General features: G+C 42.5%; 1 protein-coding gene across 2 annotated transcripts in view; it reads left to right on the top strand.

The window, feature by feature from the left end:
* LOC129818508 (AP-2 complex subunit beta) overlaps positions 1 to 25,343 on the top strand; it is a 75,444-nt gene extending 50,101 nt beyond the window's left edge. For both annotated transcript variants that reach the window (XM_055874477.1, XM_055874469.1), the window contains 2 exons: positions 5,080 to 5,234; positions 23,344 to 25,343. In XM_055874477.1, the coding sequence (XP_055730452.1) occupies positions 5,080 to 5,234; positions 23,344 to 23,418 (230 nt within the window). In that variant the 3' untranslated portion in view covers positions 23,419 to 25,343. The remainder of the gene's footprint in view (positions 1 to 5,079; positions 5,235 to 23,343) is intronic.
* Positions 25,344 to 26,454: the final 1,111 nt, after the last annotated feature.

The raw sequence follows: 26,454 nt of genomic DNA, 5'->3' as shown, positions 1-26,454 counted from the left end.
ACATGGGATAAACAAAAGTACAGTCAATAACACTATAGAAAAGTAGATATACAGTGTGTGCAAATGGAGTAAGGAGGTAAGGCAATAAATAGGCCATAGTAGCGAAGTAATTACAGTTTAGCAAATTAACATTGGAGTGATAGATGTGAAATAAAATAAATAAATAATCTGTCTGTAAACATTTGTTGGAAAAATTACTTGTGTCATGCACAAAATAGAAGTCCTAACCGACTTTCCAAAACTATAGTTTGGTAACAAGACATTTGTGGAGTGGTTGAAAAACAAGTTTTAATGACTCCAACCTAGGTGTATGTAAACTTCTGACTTCAACTGTACCTACTCATTCAAGGGTTTTTCTTTATTTTCACTATTTTCTACATTGTAAAATAACACATATGGAATCATAGTAACCAAAAAAGTGTTAAACAAATCAAAATATATTTTAGATTTTTCAAAGTAGCCACCCTTTGCCTTGATGACAGCGTTGCACACTCTTGGGCTTCTCTCAACCAGCTTCTGCTTTTCCAACAGTCTTGAAGGAGTTCCAACATATGCTGAGCACATATGTTGGCTGCTTTTCCTTCAATCTGCAGTCCTACTCATCCCAAAACCATCTCAATTGGGTTGAGGTTGGGTGATTGTGGAGGCCAGGTCATCTGATGCAGCACCCCATCCCTCTTCTTCTTGGTCAAATAGCCCTTACACAGCCTGGAGGTGTGTTGGGTCATTGTCCTGTTGAAAAACAAATGATAGTCCCACTAAGCGCAAACCAGATGGGATGGCGTATTGCTGCAGAATGCTGTGGTAGCTATGCTGTTTAAGTGTGCCTTGAATTCTAAATAAATCACTGACAGTGTCACCAGCAAAGCACCATCACACCACCTCCTCCATGCTTCACGGTGGGAACCACACATGCAGAGATAATCCGTTCACCTACTCTGCGTCTCACAAAGACACGATGGTTCGAACCAAAAATCTCAAATCTGGACTCACCAGACAGATTTCCACTGATCTAATGTCCATTGCTCGTGTTTCTTGGCCCAAGCAAGTTTCTTCTTCTTATTGGTATCCTTTAGTAGTGGGTTCTTTGCAGCAATTCTACCATGAAGGCCTGATTCACGCAGTCTTCTCTGAACAGTTGATGTTGAGATGTGTCTTTTACTTGAACTCAGTGAAGCATTTATTTGGGCAGCAATCTAAGGTGCAGTAAACTCTAATGAACGTATCCTCTGCAGCAGAGTTAACTCTGGGTCTTCCTTTCCTGTGGCGGCCTCATGAGAGCCAGTTTCATCATAGTGCTTAATGTTTTTTGCGACTGCACTTGAAGTAACTTTCAAAGATCTTGAAGTAATGATGGACTGTTGTTTCTCTTTGCTTATTTGAGCTGTTCTTGCCATAATATGGACTTGGTATTTTCCCAAATAGGGCTATCTTCTGTATACCTCCCCTACCTTGTCACAGCACAACTGATTGGCTCAAACGCATTAAGAAGGAAAGAAATTCCACATGAACTTTTAAGAAGGCACACCTGTTAATTGAAATGCATTCCAGGTGACTATCTCATGAAGCTGGTTGAGAGAATGCCAAGAGTGTGCAAAGCTGTTTTCAAGGCAAATGGTGGCTACTTTGAAGAATCTCAAATATTAAATATTTCTTGATTTGTTTAACACTTTTTTGCTTACAACATGATTCCTTACAATATGTGTGATTTCATAGTTTTGATGTCTTCACTATTATTCTACAATGTAGAAAATAGTTAAAAAAATAAAAAATAAGAAACACCCCTGAATGAGTAGGTGTCCAAACATTTGACTGGAACTGTATATATATATATCTGGTTAAAGATTGACGTTTGACGTCTGTTCGTGAACTCAATTAATCATGCCCATCCCTATGAAGCTCGCGGCCAAACTCACGCACTGTTTTGGGCTCTAGCAGCGTGAAGCAGATACTGTGTGGGAGTGAAGACTTGCATCTCGCTCATCGCAATATCTGCGGTGCTGCTCAAGGCAACGTCATTTCGAGTCTACTTTTAATTGAAAATTATGACATTGTTGATTTTAGATGCTTTTTTCATTTATTAGGCTATTTTCCTCTGTTCAGTGTCTGTTCTTTTGTCTATCTTAATCTTTTCTTTTTATTGGCCAGTCTGAGATATGGATTTTTCTTTGAAACTCTGCCTAGAAGGCCAGCATCCCGGAGTCGCCTCTTCACTGTTAACGTTGAGACTGGTGTTTTGCGGGTACTATTTAATGAAGTTGCCAGTTGAGGACTTGTGAGGCGTCTGTTTCTAAAACTAAAGACACTAATGTACTTGTCCTCTTGCTCAGTTGTGCACCGGGGCCTCCCACTCCTCTTTCATTTCAGGTTAGAGCCAGTTTGTGCTGTTCTGAGAAGGGAGAAGTACACAGCGTTGTACGAGATCTTCAGGTTCTTGGCAATTTCTCACATGGAATAGCCTTCATTTTTCAGAACAAGAATAGACTGATGAGTTTCAGAAGAAAGTTCTTTGTTTCTGGCCATTTTGAGCCATCGAACCCACAAAGGATGATGTTCCAGATACTCAACTAGTCTAAAGAAAGCCAGTTTTATTGCTTCTTTAATCAGCACAACCGTTTTCAGCTGTGCTAACATAGTTACAAAAGGGTTTTCTAATGATCAATTAGCCTTTTCAAATTATAAACTTGAATAACAAACACAACATGCCATTGGAACACAGGATTGATGGTTGCTGATAATGGGCCTCTGTATGCCTATGTAGATATTCCATTAAAAATCAGCAGTTTCCAGCTACAATAGTCATTTACAACATTGACAACATCTACACTGTATTTCTAATCAATTTTATGTTATTTTAATGGGACAAAGAATATGCTTTTCTTTCAAAAACAAGGACATTTCTAAGTGACCCCAATCTTTTGAACGGTAGTGTACATTTTTGGAAGATGATATCTCTGGAAGATGTGTATTTATGGTAATGAAAATGTATTTTCTTTTGCTGCCTACATTTTCCCTATGTCAAATATGGAGATTCTTATTATGTTACCACCTCTGTTTTTAGATGCTTTCTTTGTAGCGAGACAAGCAGTACTCCAGTAGCCTAATTTAAAACAAGGCTCTTTCCACAGCCACAGTAGAGCCATGAGTCATGCAAGCGAGAATAATAGCATAGCAAATACAAAATGTTTGCCACCAAGTAGGCAACATACTAGCTAGCTAATTAAAGTAATATTTCAACACATTAAATGGTCTTGAATCATACTTTTCATTTTAATGGATATAACCTTTTCCCAGTAATCAATGTTTGTTTCCCTTGTTCATCTGAAGACATAGAATGTCATTGTGATAAAGTGGTTGGATGGTTTTAAAGGCTGTTATTAAAACACAACTGACATCCTTTCTGCCCTGAAAAAGACAAAACGACAATTCACATTTTGCCCTGAAAATTACAAGGCACTGATTGGCCACACAAAAATGCAAACACCACTTAAGTTGCGTCTCACATTCAAACAAGGTAGGGTAACAAAAAGCAGCCATTTGCCATCTATGACTGACAAGTGTTGCTCAAAGGTAAATGGTTAGAGCAGTATGGAGTTGGGAGCCTTGACCACTAGAAGCTTCCCTGCAGACTGTAACATAATAGAGACTAGTCATACAGGAAGCTGTTCCACTGCGCTTTAGGAGAGATGAAATTCATTCCCCCACTGTCACTTGTCCTGCTTCTTTCTTTTTTGACACTTCTCTTTCTCCTTCTCTCCATCCACCACCTACCTCTCAGGACTCCTTTCAAGGCATTTCGCCTCCCCCCTCTTTCCCTGAAGGAGACTTCACACAAGCTCTTTAATGATAACCCACACCATGCCTGGTTGCCCCAGACAACAGAGTGACTGAGGGCTGAGAGCAGTGGCACCGACGAGTGCTCAGGACAGGACCTGCAATGGGACATGGGCCTCAGGGTCAGACTTTATGGTTGTGGTAGATTGTCCATTGACCTATGGTTTTAAGCCCATTAGACATAGTGTCTATAGTGACATCCCCACCTCTAGATGTGAGATCTGGAAGTTGTAGTAGCTACTCCCTGTAGTTACAGTCCACATAAGAGTGCAGCTTACAGGCTAGGTTACATCCATGACGTTCAATGTATTGCTTCAACGTTCACAGCACTGGTAGAAGTTACCCTAGCTCTGTTCCCCTTACTCAAAGTTTGACTTGGATCAGGAAACATTTTTTTTCACTTAGAGGCACAAAGGAGGGACTAAGCTCCAGCAGTTGTTTCAAGAAGCTAATGTAAATATATTAGCTGAGCTGCTCCCCACTGCCAGTAGTTAGCCAGGCTCACAGAGAAACCATTAGAGTTGCCTTAAGGGTACAGATTGACTGGGACAGAGGAATAGGCAGCTGACGTAGGTCATGGAAATGGAATGATTTGTCAGGCAATGTGTGTAGTCTAATATGACTCAGAAAGCAGCCAATGGCCTAGTTGTTGGTTTTTCACATACTGTTATTATTATGAATTTCGTCTTACATGAAATCAATCTCCTTCTCTCTTGTTGTATTGAGTCCCTCAGTCCTTTTTTTAGATGACGCTGCAAACCAACAATGGAAACTGTAGAAACCACTGCATATATAGCCCAAAACCTAGTAATAAAGCAAAAACCTCATGTTCCTAGACTAGAGAATGCAGTTCCCAAAAATGAAGCTACTACTGTACAATACAATGCCTTAGTCTATAGATAACTCCCTTCTCAGATGTGTATGTCCGAATGAGTACTGTCAGTAAACATTTTTTTAATTGCAACTGCTGAACTGCACTACAATGGAGAATGCACTTATCCAATGTGCACTTATCAGTAGTCGACCGTAGAATAGCCTACAGCCCATGAGGTCTGAGCTTTGCCTGTGTAGCGCTGATCTCCCCATGATGTAGGGTTGGAAAATTCCTGAAATCTTCCCAAAATTCCCATTTTAAGTATTCCCTCGCAGCCTATTCCCTCATGACTCCAGAAGTCCTGAAAAAACGGAGAATTTATATCCACACTTCTAGTATATACCTGACTCATATGTAATGTGACCTTGCAGACACTGTGTCGGGGAAGCTGCAGAACGACAACATTTACACCATCGCCAAGAGGAACGTGGAGGGCCAGGACATGCTCTACCAGTCACTCAAGCTCACCAATGGCATCTGGATCCTGGCTGAGCTCCGCATCCAACCCGGCAACCCCAACTACACGGTAAAACACCCGCCTAACCTCAACTCTCCTAATTCTGAACTCAGAAGTCACTCATTGTTTTTGTCAGTAGAAGTCTGAAGTGCCAAGCAGAAGGCTCTTTATATTTCCACTCACTAGAGTACCAGGCAAATTAACACTTTTGTGTTTTGTAAACGCTGTAGTCATTGCGTGACCTTCATGAGTAGACTTAGTCTTTAATGGAATGTTTGAACCCAGGAAACAATTGATAGCCCTTCTCACTGAGACAGCACCTTCGCTACACTCCCCTATAATGAAGTGCATGTTACATCCAGGAACTGGTACCTAGAGATGGTTTATGGAAGTAATACAAGTTATCAACCTTCTTTGTTTCACACCCAGCTATATCCTGTTCCCTTATCATACGTTTGAAGGAACCTGTTCATCATTGAGGACTCATTGGGAATGACATGTCCTCTGGTAAAGTAATGGGTGACCTTGGCAGCAGACGTGCTGCTTGGTTAACTTTTGCTCCTCTAGATTGGATATGAACAAGGTCAAAAGACCCATATAGCACTGCAAAATAGCTCCTAAATACAGGCAAGGTCAGGTCTAGGGCTGTTGTGTTGACCGTATTACCGCCACACTGGCGGTCACGAGTCATGGAGGCAGTAAAATTCCAGGTCACCATTTAGTCACGGTAAATGGTGACGGTGATGACCTCTACTAAAAATAGGAGGGCCAGCTTTCTATTGGCTAGACCTACTATATTTATTTCTCAACTTTCCTAATATTAAGCACATTGTTTATATTTACAACAAGAGAATATAGCCTACCTGGCTGGCATGAAAATAAACCACGGGGGAAAGCATCCTCCATTCGCTATTTAAGTGCATAGATTACATTTTTTCCCGCTGTCCCTGTTTCGATACAGATGCATAATAATGGTCCATTCGAAATCAAAACAAATTTCACACATGCTATTTAGGATATGTAAAGACAAGATTAAAGCAGGAATAGTCTGATGGGTGACAACATTAGCCTATGACTTGTGAATTATATATTATCACTTGTGAATGATGCCCAGCATAAGAAAAAAATCATTTTTTTGTGCGACTTTTTCGAGTCATAGTCGTACTAGAGGTCGACCGATTATGATTTTTCAACGCCGATAACGATTAATGGAGGACAAAAAAAGAGGATACCGATTAATCGGACAATTTGTTAATATTTAAAAATATATATTTATTTATTTATTTTATTTGTAATAATGACTATTACAACAATACTGAATGAACACTTTTATTTTAACATAATATAATACATCAATAAAATCAATTTAGCCTCAAATAAATATTGAAACATGTTCAATTTGGTTTAAATAATGCAAAAACAAAGTGTTGGAGAAGAAAGTAAAAGTGCAATATGTGTCATGTAAAAAAAGCTAACGTTTAAGTTCTTTGCTCAGAACATGAGAACATATGAAAGCTGGTGGTTCCTTTTAACATGAGTCTTCAATATTCCCAGGTAAGAAGTTTTGGGTTGAGGTTATTATTGGAATTATAGGACTATTTCTCTCTCTACCATTTGTATTTCATATACCTTTGACTATTGGATGTTCTTATAGGCACTTTAGTATTGCCAGTGTAACAGTATAGCTTCCGTCCCTCTCCTCGCCCCTACCTGGGCTTGAACCAGGAACACATCGACAACAGCCACCCTCGAAGCATCGTTACCCATCGCTCCACAAAAGCCGCGGGGAACTCTGCAAGGGGACTCTGCAAGGGGAACAACTACTCCAAGTCTCAGAGCGAGTGACGTTTGAAACGCTATTAACGCGCACCCCGCTAACTAGCTAGCCATTTCACATCGGTTACACCAGCCTAATCTCGGGAGTTGATAGGCTTGAAGTCATAAACAGCGCAATGCTTGAAGCATTGCTAAGAGCTGCTGGCAAACACACGAAAGTGCTATTTGAATGAATGCTTACGAGCCTGCTGCTGCCTTCCACCGCTCAGTCAGACTGCTCTATGAAATATCAAATCATAGACTTAATTATAACATATTAACACACAGAAATACGAGCCTTAGGTCATTAATATGGTCAAATCCGGAAATGGTCAAATTTCGAAAACAAAAGGTTTATTCTTTCAGTGAAATACGGAACCGTTCCGTATTTTATCTAACTGGTGGCATCCATAAGTCTAAATATTCCTGTTACATTGCATAACCTTCAATGTTATGTCATAATTATGTAAAATTCTGCCGAATTAGTTTGCAACGAGCCAGGCGGCCCAAACTGTTGCATATACCCTGACTCTGCGTGCAATGAACGCAATGACACAATTTCCCTAGTTTAATATTGCCTGCTAACATTAATTTCTTTTAACTAAATATGCAGGTTTCAAAATATATACTTCAGTGTATTGATTTTAAGAAAGGCATTGATATTTATGGTTAGGTACATTTCGTGCAACGATTATGCTTTTTTCGCAAATGCGCTTTTGTTAAATCATCCCCCGTTTGGCGAAGTTGGCTGTCTTTGTTAGGAAGAAATTGTCTTCACAGTTCGCAACGAGCCAGGCAGCCCAAACTGCTGCTATACCCTGACTCTGTTGCACAGAACGCAAGAGAAGTGACACAATTTCCCTAGTTAAAAGAAATTCATGTTAGCAGGCAATATTAACTAAATATACAGGTTTAAAAATATATACTTGTGTATTGATTTTAAGAAAGGCGTTGATGTTTATGGTTAGGTACACATTGGTGCAACGACAGTGCTTTTTTCGCGAGTGCGCTTGTTAAATCACTCGTTTGGCAAAGTAGGCTATGATTCAATGATAAATTAACAGGCACAGCATCGAGGACAAGCTAGATAAACTTGTAATATCATCAACCATGTGTAGTTAACTAGTGATTATGTTAAGATTGATTGTTTTTTATAAGATATGTGTAATGCTAGCTAGCACCTTACCTTGGCTCCTTGCTGCACTCGCATAACAGGTAGTCAAGCCTGCCACGCAGGCTCCTCGTGGAGTGCAATGTAGTCGGCCATGATCGGTGTCCAAAAATGCAGATTACCGATTATGAAAACTTAAAATCGGCCATTCCGATTAATCGGTCAACCTCTAAGTCATACACCTCATATAGCCTAGCCCATAGGCCTATATGTTTCAGTAAGGTTTGTATCACAACTAAAGTGCTTAAAATTAAGCACATTAATCAGCTTTACAAGGGGTGTAGAGCTGGCATACCAACTGGCATACATAAGCAGCGCCTGAGTTTCAAGTTTGGGGAAGATAACTTTCCCCATTAAAAATGCACCTTTATAATAAAAGCATTACATGCATAATTTAATTTGCGATCACTTTTGATAATGGTGTTTTCCACTATTGGAGCATTTGCACTGATAGCCTACTACCATGTGCGCATTGCTGTGCGTATAATTGTTCCTTTGGTGTCCACATCACCATCAAACTATCATGGTTCAAACACACCAAGACAGTTGTGAACAGGGCACGACCATGTCTATTCCCCCTCAGGAGACTGAAAAGATTGGGCATGGGTCCTCAGATCCTCAAAAATTTTGGCAGCTGCATCATCGAGCGCATCCTGACTGGTTGCATCACTGCCTGGTATGGCAAATGCTCAGCCTCCGACAGCAAGGCATTACAGAGGGTAGTGCGTACGGCCCAGTACATCACTGGGACCAACTTCCTGCCATCCAGGACCTCTATACCAGGCAGTGTCAGAGGAAGGCTCTAAAAATAAGCGGCAAGTCTAGGTCAAGAAGACTTCTTAACAGCTTCTACCCCCAAGCCATAACACTCCTGAACAGCTGATCAAATGGCTACCCAGACTATTTGCATTTCCCCCCCACCCCCATTTTTAAGCTGCTGCTACTCTGTATATTATCCATGCCTAATCACTTTACCTTTACCTACATGTACATATTACCTCGACTAACCGGTGCCCCCTCGCATTGACTCTGTACCGGTACCCCCTGTATATAGCCTCGCTACTGTTCTTTTATTGTTGCTCCTTAATTATTTGTTATTTTTCTATTAGTTTTTATTTTTATTTATTTATTAGTTGTCTTTTTTATTTGTCTTTTTTTACTTCTGTTTATTTTATATGTTCCAGACTATGTTTGGTATATTTATTTCTCGCACAACATAGAATAGGTCAAGCTTTGTATTATGGGGGATAGTAGATTGACATAGGCTAGTGCTTTTGCTGTTTGTTAGGCCTACTCATCTTGTTGGCTGACGAAAAGCAAATGTGAACATTTCTTCCAATATCTTCAATATGCACCTTGGAGTTGGGTATGGATGCACGAAGTTGCGTCCCCAATGTGTCTATCTTCACTTGTAGCCTGTGAGAAAGACCCCTCTCACGTGATGGAGCGCTCAGGCATAAGGGCACAACGGCCACGCAAAAGGGTGCATTATTTTTTTTAGGGTGCATTATGGCCACACAAAGGGATTCCGGCGTGAAATTCTTGGCATGATCAAATGCTTGTCAAATTGTGAATGAGTTACTGATGTAGCGTGTACAGCCTGCGCAAAAAAAAACAAATGTTTTCAAATCGGCATCATGCAGCCTTATAATGTATTAAAAATCAAAACATATAGCCCAACGTTTAGTTGTTCTACAAAGTTATATTATTAACTCTAAATTAAGCATATAGGAATACCTATTTCTTTGTTAACCGCTCAACACAGAATAGCCGCATGTGCGCACTCCCTAAAATCGTTTAGAGAAAATATAATTTCAATTTTATTCAGCTTTGTTAATTTGTATTAATCAAATCAAGGTTTATTTGTCACGTGTGCTGAATACAACAGGTGATACAGTGAAATGCTTACTTACAGGCTCTAATCAATAGTGCAAAAAAGGTATTAGGTGAACGATAGATAAGTAAAGAAATAAAAACAACAGTAAAAAAACAGTGAAAAATAACAGTAGCGAGGATACATACAGACACAGGTTAGTCAGGCTGATTGAGGTAGTATGTACATGTAGATATGGTTAAAGTGGCTATGCATATATGACAGAGTAGCAGTAGCGTAAAAGAGGAGTTGGCGGGTGGCGGGAAACAATGCAGATAGCCCGGTTAACCAATGTGCGGGTGCACTGGTTGGTCGGACCAATTGAGGTAGTATGTCAAACGTCCTGTGCGGTGTTGGGCTGTAAGCACAACCCCCACCTGTGGACGTCGGGCCCTCATACCACCCTCATGGAGTCTGTTTCTGACCGTTTGAGCAGACACATGCACATTTGTGGCCTGCTGGAGGTCATTTTGCAGGGCGCTGGCAGTGCACCTCCTTGCACAAAGTCGGAGGTAGCGGTCCTGCTGCTGGGTTGTTGCCCTCCTACGGCCTCCTCCACGTCTCCTGATGTATTGGCCTGTCTCCTGGTAGCGCCTGCATGCTCTGGACACTACGCTGACAGACACAGCAAACCTTTTTGCCACAGTTCGCATTGATGTGCCATCCTGGATGAACTGCACTACCTGAGCCACTTGTGTGGGTTGTAGACTCCGTCTCATGCTACCACTAGAGTGAGAGCACCGCCAGCATTCAAAAGTGACCAAAACATCAGTCAGGAAGCATAGGAACTGAGAAGTGGTCTGTGGTCACCACCTGCAGAATCACTCCTGTTTTGGGGGGTGTCTTGCTAATTGCCTATAATTTCCACCTTTTGTCTATTCCATTTGCACAACAGCATGTGAAATTTATTGTCAATCAGTGTTGCTTCCTAAGTGGACAGTTTGATTTCACAGAAGTGTGATTGACTTGGAGTTACATTGTGTTGTTTAAGTGTTCCCTTAATTTTTTTGAGCAGTGTATGATAAACACAATGTAAATAGTCCGGGTAGCCATTTGATTACCTGTTCAGGAATCTTATGGCTTGGGGGTAAAAACTGTTGAGAAGCCTTTTTGTCCTAGACTTGGCACTCCGGTACCGCTTGCCGTGCGGTAGTAGAGAGAACAGTCTATGACTAGGGTAGCTGGAGTCTTTGACAATTTTTAGGGCCTTCCTCTGACACCGCCTGGTGTAGAGGTCCTGGATGGCAGGCAGCTTAGCCCCAGTGATGAACTGGGCCGTACGCACTACCCTCTGAAGTGCCTTGCGGTCGGAGGCCGAGCAATTGCCGTACCAGTCAGTGATGCAACCAGTCAGGATGCTCTCGATGTTTCAGCTGTAGATATTTTTGAGGATCTCAGGACCCGTGCCAACTCTTTTAGTTTCCTGAGGGGGAATAGGCTTTGTCGTGCTCTCTTCACGACTGTCTTGGTGTGTTTTGACAATTCTAATTTGTTGGTGATGTGGACACCAAGGAACTTGAAGCTCTCAACCTACTCCACTACAGCCCCATCGATGATAATGGGGGCATGTTCGGTCCTCTTTTCCTGTAGTCCACAATCATCTCCTTGGTCTTGGTTACGTTGAGGGATAGGTTGTTATTCTGGCGCCACCCGGCCAGGTCTCTGACCTCCTCCCTATCGGCTATCTCGTCGTTGTTGGTGATCAGGCTTACCACTGTTGTGTCGTCTGCAAACTTAATTATGGTGTTGGAGTCGTGCCTGGCCATGCAGTCGCGGGTGAACAAGGAGTACAGGAGGGTACTGAGCACGCACCCCTGAGGGGCTCCAGTGTTGAGGATTCAGCGTGGCAGATGTGTTGCTACCTACACTCACCACCTGGGGGCGGCCCGTCAGGAAGTCCAGGATCCAGTTGCAGAGGGAGGTGTTTCGTCCCAGGATACTTAGCTTAGTGATGAGCTTTGAGGGTACTATGGTGGTGAACGCTGAGCTGTAGTCAATGAATAGCATTCTCACATAAGTGTTCCTTCTGTCCAGGTGGGAAAGGGCAGTGTGGAGTGCAATAGAGATTGCGTCATCTGTGGATCTGTTTGGGCGGTATACAAATTGGAGTGGGTCTAGGGTTTCTGGGATAAAGTTGTTGATGTGAGCCATTACAAGCCTTTCAAAGCACTTCATGGCTACGGACGTGAGTGCTACTGGTCTGTAGTCATTTAAGCAGGTTGCCTTTGTGTTCTTGGGCACAGGGACTATGGTGGTCTGCTTGAAACATGTTGGTATTACAGACTCAATCAGGGACATGTTGAAAATGTCAGTGAAGACATCTACCAGTTGGTTAGCACATGCCCAGAGCACACGTCCTGGTAATCCGTCTGGCCCCGCAGCCTTGCGTATGTTGACCTGTTTAAAGGTCTTACTCTCGTCGGCTACGGAGAGCATGATCAAATAGTCGTCCGGAACAGCTGATACTTCATACTATAAAATAATGCCATGGAATTCTAAGCAAATCTTGTCTGCTGAATGAATCATAAAACACGGGACGAGATGTTGAAACTGTCCATTGTGCCAATAGATGGTATGCACTCACATGAGATTTGCCGTGATGTTGACAGAGTGGCATGGGAGGTTTATTTCTTAGACTGGGTTAAGATGTCAATTTTGGGACACATCCTCAGTAGTGTGCCTTCGAATCAGTGGGTGTTTCGGCCTTTAATCACTAAACACCCTCATCAAAGGTGGCCAGCTAAAGGGTGATCAAGCCTTAGCTTGTGTCCCATGCCCAATTAAGATTTCCCATGGGACTATGCAAGGCAGGGGCGTCCTCTTCCCTGAGCCAGCCCTATAGCTGACCGCATACCTCATATGCCCTCCTCAAGTTGGATGGATCTGAATTGGGTTCTCAGGTGGGGGTGGGGGGGGGGGGGGGGGGGGTCATGAAATTATAGCCCAGCAAGGGTCCTTCCGTTTGATCCAGATCCACTGGCTGCCTCTTTCAGCTGCTTGAGAAACTGCTCTGACGGTCTGCCGCAGAGCCTGTCCATGGATTCCAAGTTCTTTCAGCAACCTGATGGTGGAAGAAGCCACGAATCGTCTGCATCCCACTTCAACTGGCCAGACTTTTGCATTCCAGCCACGCTGAGTTGCGTCTGCTGCCAACTCTGTGTAACGCAGTTTCTTACGCTCGTAGGCCTCTTCAACAGAGTTTTCCCATGGGACTGTGAGCTCTATGATGTACACAGCCTTTCGTGAAGGGGACCAGAGTACCATGTCTGGCCTAAGGTTGGTAGAAGCAATCTCAGGTGGAAAAATGAGTTGCTGGCCAATATCGACAAGCATCTTCCAGTCCCGGGCCATGCCTAGGTGTCCAGTTTCTGGCTTTGTAGGAGGATGCTTGGGCCTTTTCTGTCCCTCCCGGATGAATGTTGTTGTATTGACGGGATTGCTTGTTTTTCGAGGTAATGAATTGGTTGCACTCCTCTTGGTCTCAAGTGCTGCAGCCAGGCTCTTGAGGACCTGATTGTGCCTCCAGGTGTAGCGGCCTTGTGAGAGGCTGGTCTTGCAACCTGTCATTATATGCCTGAGAGTCGCTGGAGCTGGGCAGAGGGGGCAGGTCGGGTCCTCGCCATACCATTGATGTAGGTTTTTTGGTGATGGAAGCACATCATAAACAGCTCTTATGATGAAGCTGATGTTGCTTGCCTCCATTTGCCAAAGCTCACTCCAGTTGATCTTTCTCCTCTCCAGGCCTTCCCACCGCGTCCATTGCCCTTGTTTAGCAAGAGAGACAGCCTTTGCACTTCTTGCAGTCTCCTCCTGTCTGCGCACCTCCTCGACCACCAGCTTCCTGCGTTCAGATGTTGTTGCCTTATGGAACGTTGGTTTGCTTGCTGCCAGGCCAAAGCCTCCTCTTCCATGCTGGATATTCCCCACAATGTCTTGGTGTCTCAGGGCTGATATTGCTTGCTGCACAGCCTTGGATGATGTCCATTTCCGTCCAGTTTGTAGGGGAGGTGCAGCCTTGCTGATGGTCTGGTCTTTGGAGTCCTTCAATGTCATCTGAAGTCTTACTTTAGAGCACTTGTACTCCTCCGTTAGACTTGTAAGAGGTAGTTCAAGGACCCCTTTGCCATAGAGGCCGATGTTACTCAGGCATCGTGGGACACCCAGCCATTTCTTCACGTATGAGGTAATGGTTTGCTCCATCTTCTCCACTGTTGTTATTGGGACCTCATAGACGGTGAGTGGCCACATTACCCGGGGGAGAAGTCCAAACTGTAGGCACCAAAGCTTGAGCTTCCCAGGCAGTAGGGTCTTGTTGATGTTCTCAAGTCCGTCTGCGATGTCCTGTCTTACTTGCTGCACTTGATCTTTATCTCGGAGGCTTTCGTTGTACCATCTACCCAGGCTCTTGACGGGTTGCTCAGACACCGTTGGTATCGGGTCATCTCCAATGCAGAACCTCACATCTTTAACCTGTCTAGGATGAGGGTGCCGCTAGCGGCACTCCCCCCCCCCCCCCCCCCCCCCCCACCCCCACTGAAAAGGCAGAGCCGCGAAATTCAAAAAAAATATTTTTTTTAAATATTTAACTTTCACACATTAAAGTCCAATACAGCTAATGAAAGACACAGATCTTGTGAATCCAGCCAACATGTCCGATTTTTAAAATGTTTTACAGGGAAGACACAATATGTAAAGATGTAAATCTATTAGCTAAAAACACATTAGCATAATCCACCATCTTTTATTTGTCCACCAACAACAGTAGCTATCACTAATTCGGCTAAACTAAGATATTTATAGCCCCTAACCAAGAAAAAAACTCATCAGATGACAGTCTGATAACATATTTATGGTATGGGATAGGTTTTGTTAGAAAAATGTGCATATTTCAGGTAGATGGCATAGGTTACAATTGCACCCACCGTCACAAATGGACTAGAATAACTACATAGAGCAACGTGTTTACCTACTTACTAATCATCAAACATTTCGTAAAAATACACAGCATACACTAATCGAAAGACACAGATCCTGTGAATACAGACAATATTTCAGATTTTCTAAGTGTCTTACAGCGAAAACACAATAAATCGTTATATTAGCATAGCACATGTGCAAACATTACCCCAGCATTAATTCTAGCCAAAGTGAGCGATAACGTAAACATCGCCAAAATATATTAATTTTTTCACTAACCTTCTCAGAATTCTTCAGATGACACCCCTGTAACATCACATTACAACATGCATATACAGTTTGTTCGAAAATGTGCATATTTAGCCACCAAAATCATGGTTACACAATGACAAAAGTAGCCCAGCTGGTGAGAAAATGTTGGTGCGCCATATTAGACAGTGATCTACTCTTATACATAAATACTCATAAACGTGACTAAAAAATATAGGGTGGACAGCGATTGATAGACAATTTAATTCTTAATACAATCGCGGATTTACATTTTTTAAATTATCCTTACTTTTCAATACAGTTTGCGCCAAGCGAAGCTACGTCAAAAAACATGGCGTCCTAAGCCACTAACATTTTTCGACAGAAACACGATTTATCATAATAAAAATGTCCTACTTTGAGCTGTTCTTCCATCAGTATCTTGGGCAAAGGATCCTTTCTTGGGTCTAATCGTCTTTTGGTGGAAAGCTGTCCTCTTGCCATGTGGAAATGCCAACTGCGTTCGGGATGAACTGGAAGCGTGCCCAGCGATTCACAGCGTTTCAGAAATAAATGTCCCAAAATCGCACTAAACGGATATAAATTGCTATAAAACGCTTTAAATTAACTACCTTATGATGTTTTTAACTCCTATAACGAGTCTTAACATGACCGGAGAAAGATTACTCCCAACACTAATGCTTGGAACAGGTGCGGGTCGGTGTCCTCCACGCGCATGACGCACCAAGAAAAGAGTTGCTAGCTACAGGGTTTTTTAATTTATAGTGCCTGTGAACGCGCAATCGACCCCATTCAAATCGTCATCACGTAAAGGCATCCAGGGGAAGACGTAAGCAGTGTCCGTATACTCATAGCAATAACAGTGGCCTTTTAACTGACTCCAGATCAGGGGCCAACATTTCTGAAATCTGACTCCATGTCAGGGAAATTGCTGTAGAATGGGTTCTGTTCCACTTAGAGACAAAATTTCAACTCCTATAGAAACTATAGACTGTTTTCTATCCAATAATAATAATAATATGCATATTGTACGATCAAGAATTTTGTGGGAAGCCGTTTCAAAAATTACACGATTAGCATAAATAGTGACAACAGCGCCCCCAGCCTCAACAGGTTAAGATGTCCCTTGACTATGGAGATGCTTCGAGATTTGCTTGGCTTGATTTTCATCCGGGCCCATTTGATGTTATCCTGCAGTTTTGCAAGTAGCCGCCTGGTGCATGCTGCAGTGGTGGTCAGTGTAGTCATGTCATCCATGTATGCTCGGATAGGTGGGAGACGGAGCCCTTCCTTAGTTCTCTCACCGCCGACCACCCATCTCGATGCCCTGATGATGACTTCCATGGCCATAGTGAAGGCCAGAGGTGAAATTGTACAGCCTGCCATTATGCCCACTTCCAAGCGCTGCCATGTTGTTGTGAAGTCAGGTGTTGTGAAACACAATTGCAGGTCTTGGAAATAGGCCTTTACCAGTGTAGTGATGGGTTCTGGTACGTGGAAAAAGTTGAAGGATTCCCAGAGCAGTTCATGGGGAACTGAGCCAAAGGCATTGGCCAGGTCGAGGAAGATGACATAGAGGTCTCTCTTGTCTTTCTTAGCTGTTTGGATCTGGTGCCAAATCATACTAGTATGTTCCAGGCAACCAGAGAAACCAGGAATGCCTGCTTTCTGTACAGATGTATCAATGTACTTGTTCCTTTCCAGGTAAGTGGACAGCCTCTGTGCTATTATACTGAAAAAGATCTTCCCTTCGACGTTGAGAAGGGAGATTGGTCGGAATTGACTGATGTCTGTCGCATCCTTCTCTTTCGGGATTAGCACACCACCAGCCCTTCGCCATGCCTTTGGTATTATTTCCTTCTGCCACACTATCCTCATGAGCCTCCAAAGAAAGCGTAGAACATCCGGGGCGTTCTTGTAGAGCTTATATGGTACTCCATTAGGCCCAGGAGCCGAGGCCGCTCTTGCTCGTCGGACAATGTTCTCTACTTCCTTCCATTTTGGAGGGTCAGTGTCCAGATTGAATTCTGGTGGTTGAATAGGTGGGATGTCATGTGGGATGATTATCTGCTCATGCCTTTTCGTGTCCTGGTGGACCTTTTCCAGATGTTCTAGTGTAGCCCATAGCCATAGCCAGATCAGGACCTAACTTAAGGACAACTCAGTATGCTATTCTGTTCTTCGGAAATAGACTACATTTTCTTCATATCATGCTTCTTTAGACCCGTCTAAAATAAATAATGGATTGTGTTAGCCCATCAAGCAGTTGAGAACAAACACTTATCCTATGACATCAGGAGCAGTGGAAGACTGATAATATCAAGTGAGCTATGGTGATGGCCATGGCTATTGTTTTTTTTGTGCTCCCCATACATAGATAATGCCCAGGGGTTATTTCATTTGACCCTTGCACAATAAAGCTGTCCAAGGTAGTAGAGTTCAGGTAACAGTTCATATCAACCTTTGAGAATGGTCAAGAGCAGCTGTTTAGGGGCCCATTTATTGGCAGAAGCATCTCAGACAAATACCTTTTGGGCAACATCATGGCCTGTCATGGAACAGGTAGAACATATGGACCAGGCTATAATAACAGGAGAGTGTACACAGTGGCCAGTTTATTAGGTACACCCATCTATTACCTGGTTGGAACCCCCTTTGTCTCCAGAACAGCCTGAATTCATTGGGGCATGGAAACGTTGCTCAGTTGGTATCAAGGGACCTAACATGTGTCAAGACAACATTCCCCACACCATTACACCACCTCCACCAGCCTGTACTGTTGACACCAGGCAGGAAGGGGCCATGGTTTCATGCTGCTTACGCCAAATCCTGACGCTACAGGAACAGGGATTCGTCGGACGGGGCAATGTTTTTCCACTCCTCAATTGTCCAATGTTGGTGATTGCGTGCCCACTGGAACCACTTCTTGTTGTTTTTAGCTAATAGGAGTGGAACTCGGTGTGGTCGTCTGCTGCAATATCCCATCCATGACAAGAACCAACAAGATGTGCGTTCCGAGATGCTGTTCTGCACACCAATGTTGTACTGCTCCGTTATTGGCTATTTTTGGCCCACCTGATAGCTCACATGATTAATGTCATTCTCCTTCGATCTCTCATCAACAAACTAATTTCACCCACAGGACTGCCCCCTACTGCATGTTTTTTGTTTGTCGCATGAAAAGTGTTGTGCATGAAAAGCCCAGGAGGCCGGCTGTTTCTGCGCCTGGCACTGACGATCATACTACGCTCAAATTCGCTTAGGTCACTCGTTTTGCCCATTCCTAACGTTCAATCGAACAGTAACTGAATGCATCGATGCCTGTCTGCCTGCTTTATATAGCAAGCCACGTCCACATGACCACTGTCCGTTGGCGTGAACCCTTTTCGTGAAAAAGGGTGGTCTAGGGCTCAGGTCTCTAAAGAGGACCTGAGCCCTAGGACCATGCCTCAGGACTGCCTGGCATGATGACTCCTTGCTGTCCCCAGTCCACCTGGCCTTGCTGCTGTTCCAGTTTCAACTGTTCTGCCTGCGGCTATGGAACCCTGACCTGTTCACCGGACGTGCTACCTGTCCCAGACCTGCTGTTTTCAACTCTCTAGAGACCGCGGTAGAGATACTCCCAATGATTGGCTATGAAAAGCCAATTGACATTTACTCCTGAGGTGCTGACTTGTTGCACCCTTGACAACTACTGTGATTATTATTATTTGACCATGCTGGTCATTTATGAACATTTGAACATCTTGGCCATGTTCTGTTATAATCTCCACCCGGCACAGTCAGAAGAGGACTGGCCACCCGTCATAGCCTGGTTCCGCTCTAGGTTTCTTCCCAGGTTTTGGCCTTTCTAGGGATTTTTTCATAGCCATCATGCTTCTACACCTGCGTTGCTTGCTGTTTGGGGTTTTAGGCTGGGTTTCTGTACAGCACTTTGATATATCAGCTGATGTAAGAAGGGCTATATAAATACATTTGATTTGATATCTAATAAACTGGTCACTGAGTGTACGTCTACATGCTAGTATGCATTAATGTTGTAGTGTTTTTAAAGCGGTAGTATGGATGTACCCCCGCACATTGACTCGGTACCGGTACCCCCTGTATATAGCCTCATTATTGTTATTGTTTAATTTTATTTTTTACTTATTTAGTAAATATTTTCTTAATGCTTTTTCTTGAACTGCATTGTTGGTTAAGAGCTGAAATGTGATTTGATAGAAAGTGAGACCTTAAAAAAAAAAAAAAAACCTGTGGAAGACAAAAAAAGGAGAAGTGAGTAGTGGTGTTGAGATTTTTTTATTAGTCAGACCTAATTAGGCCACTGGGTCATTCCAGTTGATTTCAATCACTTTTTGACCAATACCATTTTGATTTGAAAGAAACTTACCATACATATTTGCCCATGGTAGACGTGGTCAGAAAATTACTTTTTGGACCTGAATGACAAAAATTTAGAAGATACAGGTGCTCACAGTTGACCGATTTTGCAAACCCCACCCTACCACCCTAAACAGTTGAATTTGATATAATTGTAAAAGCTTACAAACAGGGTTGTCAATTGATTTGATAATTTCTCGAAAAAAATATAAAACATTCTTAACATTTAACGTCAATTATCTAAAAATGCATAAACTCAGATTTTTTGGGGACATTTTTGAGTACAGTATGTAATAGCTCAGGCCCTATTTTACATGTGGATCCCGTCCCACCCTAACATTTCCATACCTTCATACCGTTCCTGTACAATACCAGTATATGCTATTACTGGCAGTGCACACAAGGGGCGCTATTTCTATTTATTTCCTAACTGTATTTTTATTTTTAAACAAGCCATGCTAACAAAGTACTAGGGCATTCCCATAGCAGACGCTAACTAAATGCTAAAAAGCACAAGCGAACATAAACTAAATGCAAGGGAAGATATCCCAGCTAATAAAGTTATACAATTTCTACAAATCTCAAAAGGCTACTCACACTTGATCCAGAAGGGGATTGGTTGTCTCTGCTGTAACCAAGAAGCTTGATATTGCAAACTAGCCACCTAACACTATAGTTAGCAAGCCAAATGCATACCTGGAGCCCTGAGCTAGAGAAAATGTTTTTGCCACATCTTAGATTGCCAGCTAAGTATCTAATATGTTAAACTAGTTAACATTAGTAGTACATTTCAAGTGTACCTTGATCACCTCTCTTGTGCTGCTCAAGAGTGGATCGTCATATCAGGTTTGATCCATTTGCTCTTTGTAAACAAACATACCAGATGACCACAGAGTTTCTTAACCCAGAGGTGCAACATCGCGAGACTTCCGGAAACTGACCAAGTAGACCAGGCTGGGGTTTGAGAAGTGCCAAATTCTTCCTTAGTTGTTAGTTTTCTCTAAATCTAAAGACACGACCTAGATTCGAGTCAGTGTCTTAAGTAGTTGAACGTGTTATTACTCCAACCTCGTGAAAGTGACAAACTGACATGTTTTCATTTTTTGTCAAAAACAACTTTATTTCGAAGGAGTGCCTTTTGATTTTACAGCCTGCACAAGCTCCGTTTGGCGCGAGACGACCGTTAAAACCGATGGCGCTTTTCTGCTTATGAGCTTAGCTAGCCAACGTCACCATAACATCGCCTACAAGCATGATCAGGGATTTCTATTGGAGAAGCCGTTTCTGCCCATCTTCATACTATACTGTCTTTGATGTGATTATCTCAATATAGTTTTTGTGCGGGGAGGCGCACATGTACAATTAAATGGGAATGCACACAGTGTACCAAACATTAGGAACATCTCCCGACGAACAGTTCTTGTGCTGCTGCTTCCAGAGGCAGTTTTGGATTTTGGTAGTGAGTGTTGCAGACGATTTTTACACGCTACGCGCTTCAGCAGTCCCATTCTGTGAGCTTGTGTGGCCTACCACTTCATGGCTGAGCCGTTGTTGCTACTAGACTTTTCCACTTCACAATAACAGCACTTACAGTTGACCAAAGCAGCTCTAGCAGGGCAGAAATATGGCGCTCTGACTCGTTGGAAAGGTGGCATCCTATGACGGTGCCATGTTGAAAGTCCCTGAGCTTTTCAGTGCGGGCCATTCTACTGCCAATGTTTGTCTATGGAAATTGCATGGCTGTGTGCTCGATTTTATACACCTGTCAGCAACGGGTGTGGCTGAAATACCCAAATCCTCTATTTTTAAGCACTGTCCACATACTTTTGTATATACAGTGCCTTGTGTATTCATCCCACTTGCTGTTTTTCCTATTTTGTTGCAATACAACCTGTAATTTAAATGGATTTTATGTAATGGACATACACAAAATAGTCCAAATTGGTGATGTGAAATAAATAAAATAAAAATGTTTTAAAAAACAATCAAAAAAATTCAAAACGGAGAAGTGGTGCGTGCATATGTATTCACCCCCTTTGCAATGAAGCCCCTAAATAAGATCTGGTGCAACCAATTACCTTCAGAAGTCACATAATTAGTTAGATTGCACACAGATGGACTTTATTTAAGTGTTACATGATCTGTCACATGTTCTTAGTATATTGTACACCTGTTCTTAAAGGCCCCAGAATCTGCAACACCACTTAGCAAGGGGAACCACTGAGTAAGCGGCATCATGAAGACCAAGGAGCTCTACAAACAGGTCAGGGACAAAGTTGTGGAGAAGTACAGATCAGGGTTGGGTTATAAAACAATATCCGAAACTTTGAACATCCAACGGAGCACCATTAAATCTATTATTAAAACATGGAAAGAATATGGCACCACAACAAACCTGCCAAAAGAGGGCCGCCCACCAAAACTCACAGGCCAGGCAAGGAGGGCATTAATCAGAGAGGCAAAAAAGAGACCATAGATAACCCTAAAGGAGCTGCAAAGCTCCACAGCGGAGATTGGAGTATTTGTCCATAGGACACTTTAAGCCATATATTCCACAGAGCTGGGCTTTACAGAAGAGTGGCCAGAAAAAAGCCATTGCTTGAAGAAAAAATAAGCAAACATGTTTGGTGTTCGCCAAAGGGCATGTGGGAGACTCCCCAAACAGATGGAAGAAGGTACTCTGGTCAGATGAGACTAAAATTTAGCTTTTTAGCCATCAAGGAAAACGCTATGTCTGGCGCAAACCCAACACCTCTCATCACCCTGAGAACACCATCCCTACAGTGAAGCATGGTGGTAACAGCATCATGCTGTAGGGATGTTTTTCATCGGCAGGGACTGGGAAACTGGTCAGAATTTTAAGGAATGATGGATGGCGCTAAATACAGGGAAATTCTTGAGGGAAACCTGTGAACGAAGGTTCACCTTCCAGCAAGACAATGACCCTAAGCATACTGTTAAAGCAACACTCGAGTGGTTTAAGGGGAAACATTTAAATGTCTTGGAATGGCCTAGTCAAAGCCCAGACCTCAATCCAATTTAGAACCTGTGTTATGACTTAAAGATTGCTGTACACCAGCGGAACCCATCCAACTTGAAGACGCTGGAGCAGTTTTGTCTTGAAGCATGGGCAAAAATCCCGGTGGCTAGATGTGCCAAGCTTATAGAGACATACCCCAATATACTTACAGCTGTAATTTCTGCAAAAGGTGGCTCTACAAAGTATTGACTTTGGTGGGGTGAATAGTTATGCACGCTCAAGTTCTGTTTTTTTGTCTTATTTCTTATTTTGCATCGTCTTATGTTGTGTAAATCAAATGATACAAACCCCCAAAAAATCTATTTTAATTCCAGGTTGTGAGGCAACAAAATAGGAAAAATGCCAAGGGTGGTGAATACTTTCGCAAGCCACTGTATAGTGTATGTATAGAATGGTTTGTTCAAATCAAAAGCGGTGGGTCAAAAAGTGATTGAATTCAAATGGAACGACCCCACTGTGAATAGAAACTGATCAATGCTGTTAAATGTATAAGGAAAATTTATAATACGGAGATGGCTGAATTGAATATAATATGCTTTGTAGGGATACTCAATAACGCTATCATATATTATGGTGTTCACAATAATTGTTAGAATGAAAAGAGTGGCGAAAAGAAATTCAACTGTTTTGCAGTAGAGAAGGTGAAATGTTCTCAGACTTATTGAGCTGAAATGTAACCTGAATCAATAGTTTTTCCTATCCTTTCTTCCAGCTGTCCTTGAAGTGCCGGGCTCCTGAGGTGACCCAGTATGTCTACCAGGTGTACGACTCAGTCCTGAAGAACTGAACCTTCCGTCCACTCACCACCCTCCACTCCACATCTCGCCCCAAGAACAAACAGCAGCTGTTAGCGTTTTAGTCATGTATTATTCCTTCCCCTCATTCCTCTCCACCATCTTTACCTCCATGGGAGAATATGACATCCCCAGTCCATCCTAAACTAAATGTCTTAATGTCGTAAAACGTGGTTGATGGTGAAGCTCTCCAAAAAGAAGAAGAAATCTTTCATATTCACTAAGCCATCGGTCCCACCTCTTTGTACTGTATTGCCAATATTGGAAAGTGTAATATATATGTTTTGTGTCTATTTTTTATGCTTGTTCTGCTTCCGTGGTACTTTTCCTACTTTCCCAACTGTTCCACAAGAGATACTCGATTTGGTGCCATCTTCCAGGCCTTACTGGGGCTGACGTTTCCAGTTGAACCAGTTGCTACAGTATGTCTCCATGATTCAACAAGTACCATTCTGGGCCAAGATGGCAGTAGTGAGAGGCACGAGCAGGAACAGGGAACATGAAATTGTCAGGCTGCCATGATTTTAATGCATTAGTGGATGTCATTCTCTACTCATTTTAGTAACCACTATGCTGACCACTATTTATGATGGCTATTATTACTTGTTTGCTCCAGTCTGTGCCATTGTTATTTTTTATTGATACTTGCAGGTAGCTGATAATTTCAAGCTTCTCAACGCTTTTCTGATTGCTCGACCTGCAGCAGCCATCAAACACAGTTATAGTCATTCCTAGATTTCCAATAATCCATGCCTCTTTGCTGATTTTGTTTTGCCGTATTAATTATTATGCCAATTGTGAGTGTGTCATGAGTTGTCCATTCTGTTATACTGTAATCATCTTATGTTGATTCCAATGAGATATTATGCGTTATTCTTTATATGTAAGATTGTTATTGATATTTTATTTGCAGCTGTTCCTCCAAACAAAACTAAACCCTAAACCTTGGGTCAAACCCAAAGCCAGGGTCAATATCAGTTGCTATTTTCATAGTAGATAACAACCCCATACTGTCATCAATGACATGCCTAGTGTACGTGTTTGTGGTGTTCTACAGTTAAAATCACCTCCCTGGCATTGCTTTATCCTTAACATGGAGGCTATGTAGTGCTTGCAGGCCACCTAATGACCAGGGTCCCCCCTCTATGATTATACTGTGCAGTGACGTGGTGTAGTTTGTAGACCTAAAGCTCTGTACGACTAATGAAAGATGGTTATTATATTACTACCTTGTAACCCAGAATTAGTGTGCTTGTATTCCATAACAGAAACACGTTGGCGCTATATTCCAGTTATGTACCAAGTCCTCGTGGAAGTTGTATTAATAAATGTATACAAACTGATGTGATTTTAATATGCCATATCTATGACTAACCATGCTTGCTAGACCTCTGGTAGTTGAGCTCAAACATTGTTGATCATTTTATTAATTATTTTATTGAAGCCAATGTAAAGTGCAGTCTGAAGGGTACCAATTGTGTTTGTGACTTCAGCTTTCTAATTGTATTGTTGCCACATGCTGATGTGCCTGTAAACCTGCATGGAAGCGGTGTCCATTGCTCCCCAAAAATCTTTGCTGTCTGTTTTCCTCATTCTCAAAACAACACTCGGCTACAGGGGATGGACTTATCTTTGCCCAGAATTTGACTGCATGTATCCCAAGCAAGATGTTATACAGGTGTATTTGGGTGTAGCTTTCCCATCCAGAACTTGTTTGAGAAAAAAATATTCAATGTACTTATAAGCCCAGCAACCAGGAATAAGCCTACAGAACGGCTGTAGTAAGAAGTAATATGAAAACTGAAATGTCCATTTTTTTTTTGCTTCTCCTCAAGCTAACCTATTGATACTGCATCACTCCTCGTCGTCAAGGTGGCACTGTATCTATTATTTCAATAAAATGTCCGGTATAAACGTATGCGGTGCCTGATGTTTCACTCGTTTGTTCACAATCCATAATCAGACCAGAGGTAATATGACCAGTGTGTGACGCACAGCCAAAGGCCAGACACAGCAGTGTGTAGTCCACAGATGCTCAGAATACAGAGTGACTCGCTCAGAATCAAAGCTTATTTCCCTTGAGATGTTACTGATTTTTTAGGTGTCCTTTTTTTCCTTTGGAGGGTAGGCATTTTCACACTGAAAATGACAGTCTGAATCAGCATGTTGATTTTGTTACAGTTGTGTGTCTGGGAGAAATGCAAGCACAATGGAAGTTACACAGTCTAGAGATCAGCGATATCAGTGTTCGAAAAAGTGTTTCACGCTGGACTGCCAACTCTTTACATCATCTGCATTGTGGGTATTGGGAAGAAGTCTGGCTTGAACTAAAGAAATTAGCAGAGCTATAGGCCTACAGAATATGGCTCTGGTAATTAGTTGCTCTATTTATATTCAAAATAGACAATAAAACTCAGTCACATCCACATTGAGTGTCAAGGTTTATATTGTTGTAAACTCATTGGGAAAAAACTGTACCCTCGTTGCAAGGCCAAACTGGAACACAAAATAAGATCAACAATGGTGTTTGAGGTTGGTGAGTTCATACAGAGACACCCCCCCCCCCCCCCCCCCCCCGCCAAGTTCTAGTTCTCTCTGTTGACATGGCAAGCGGTCCTGCTGCACCAAGTCAGGAACAACAGGACCCTGAACAGCTTCTACCCCAAGCCATAAGACTGCTACATAGTTAGCCCGGGTAGCTATTTGGTTGACTATTTAACTTTTTTGACTTATCACATTGTACTGTATTGTATTTATTATCGATCCCCATTAGATGCTGCAAAGGCAGCAGCTACTCTTCCTGGGGTCCAGCAAAAATCTAGACAGTCCTCGCTGTTCCATAAGGTGTATTTGTATCTGTTTTTTAAAACAAATTTTACTGCTTGTGTGAGTTACTTGATGTGGAATAGAGTTCCATGTAGGCTTGGCTCTATGTAGTACTTTGGGCCTCTCATAGTCTGTTCTGGACTTGGGGACTGTTAATAGACCTCTGGTGGCATGTCTTGTGGGGTATGCGTGCATCGGTGTCT

The sequence above is a fragment of the Salvelinus fontinalis genome, chromosome 2 (genome assembly GCF_029448725.1).
Source record: "Salvelinus fontinalis isolate EN_2023a chromosome 2, ASM2944872v1, whole genome shotgun sequence".
Taxonomy (NCBI): domain Eukaryota; kingdom Metazoa; phylum Chordata; class Actinopteri; order Salmoniformes; family Salmonidae; genus Salvelinus; species Salvelinus fontinalis.
The sequence above is the reverse complement of the archived record's forward strand: the minus strand, read 5'-3'. Positions and strand labels throughout refer to the sequence as shown.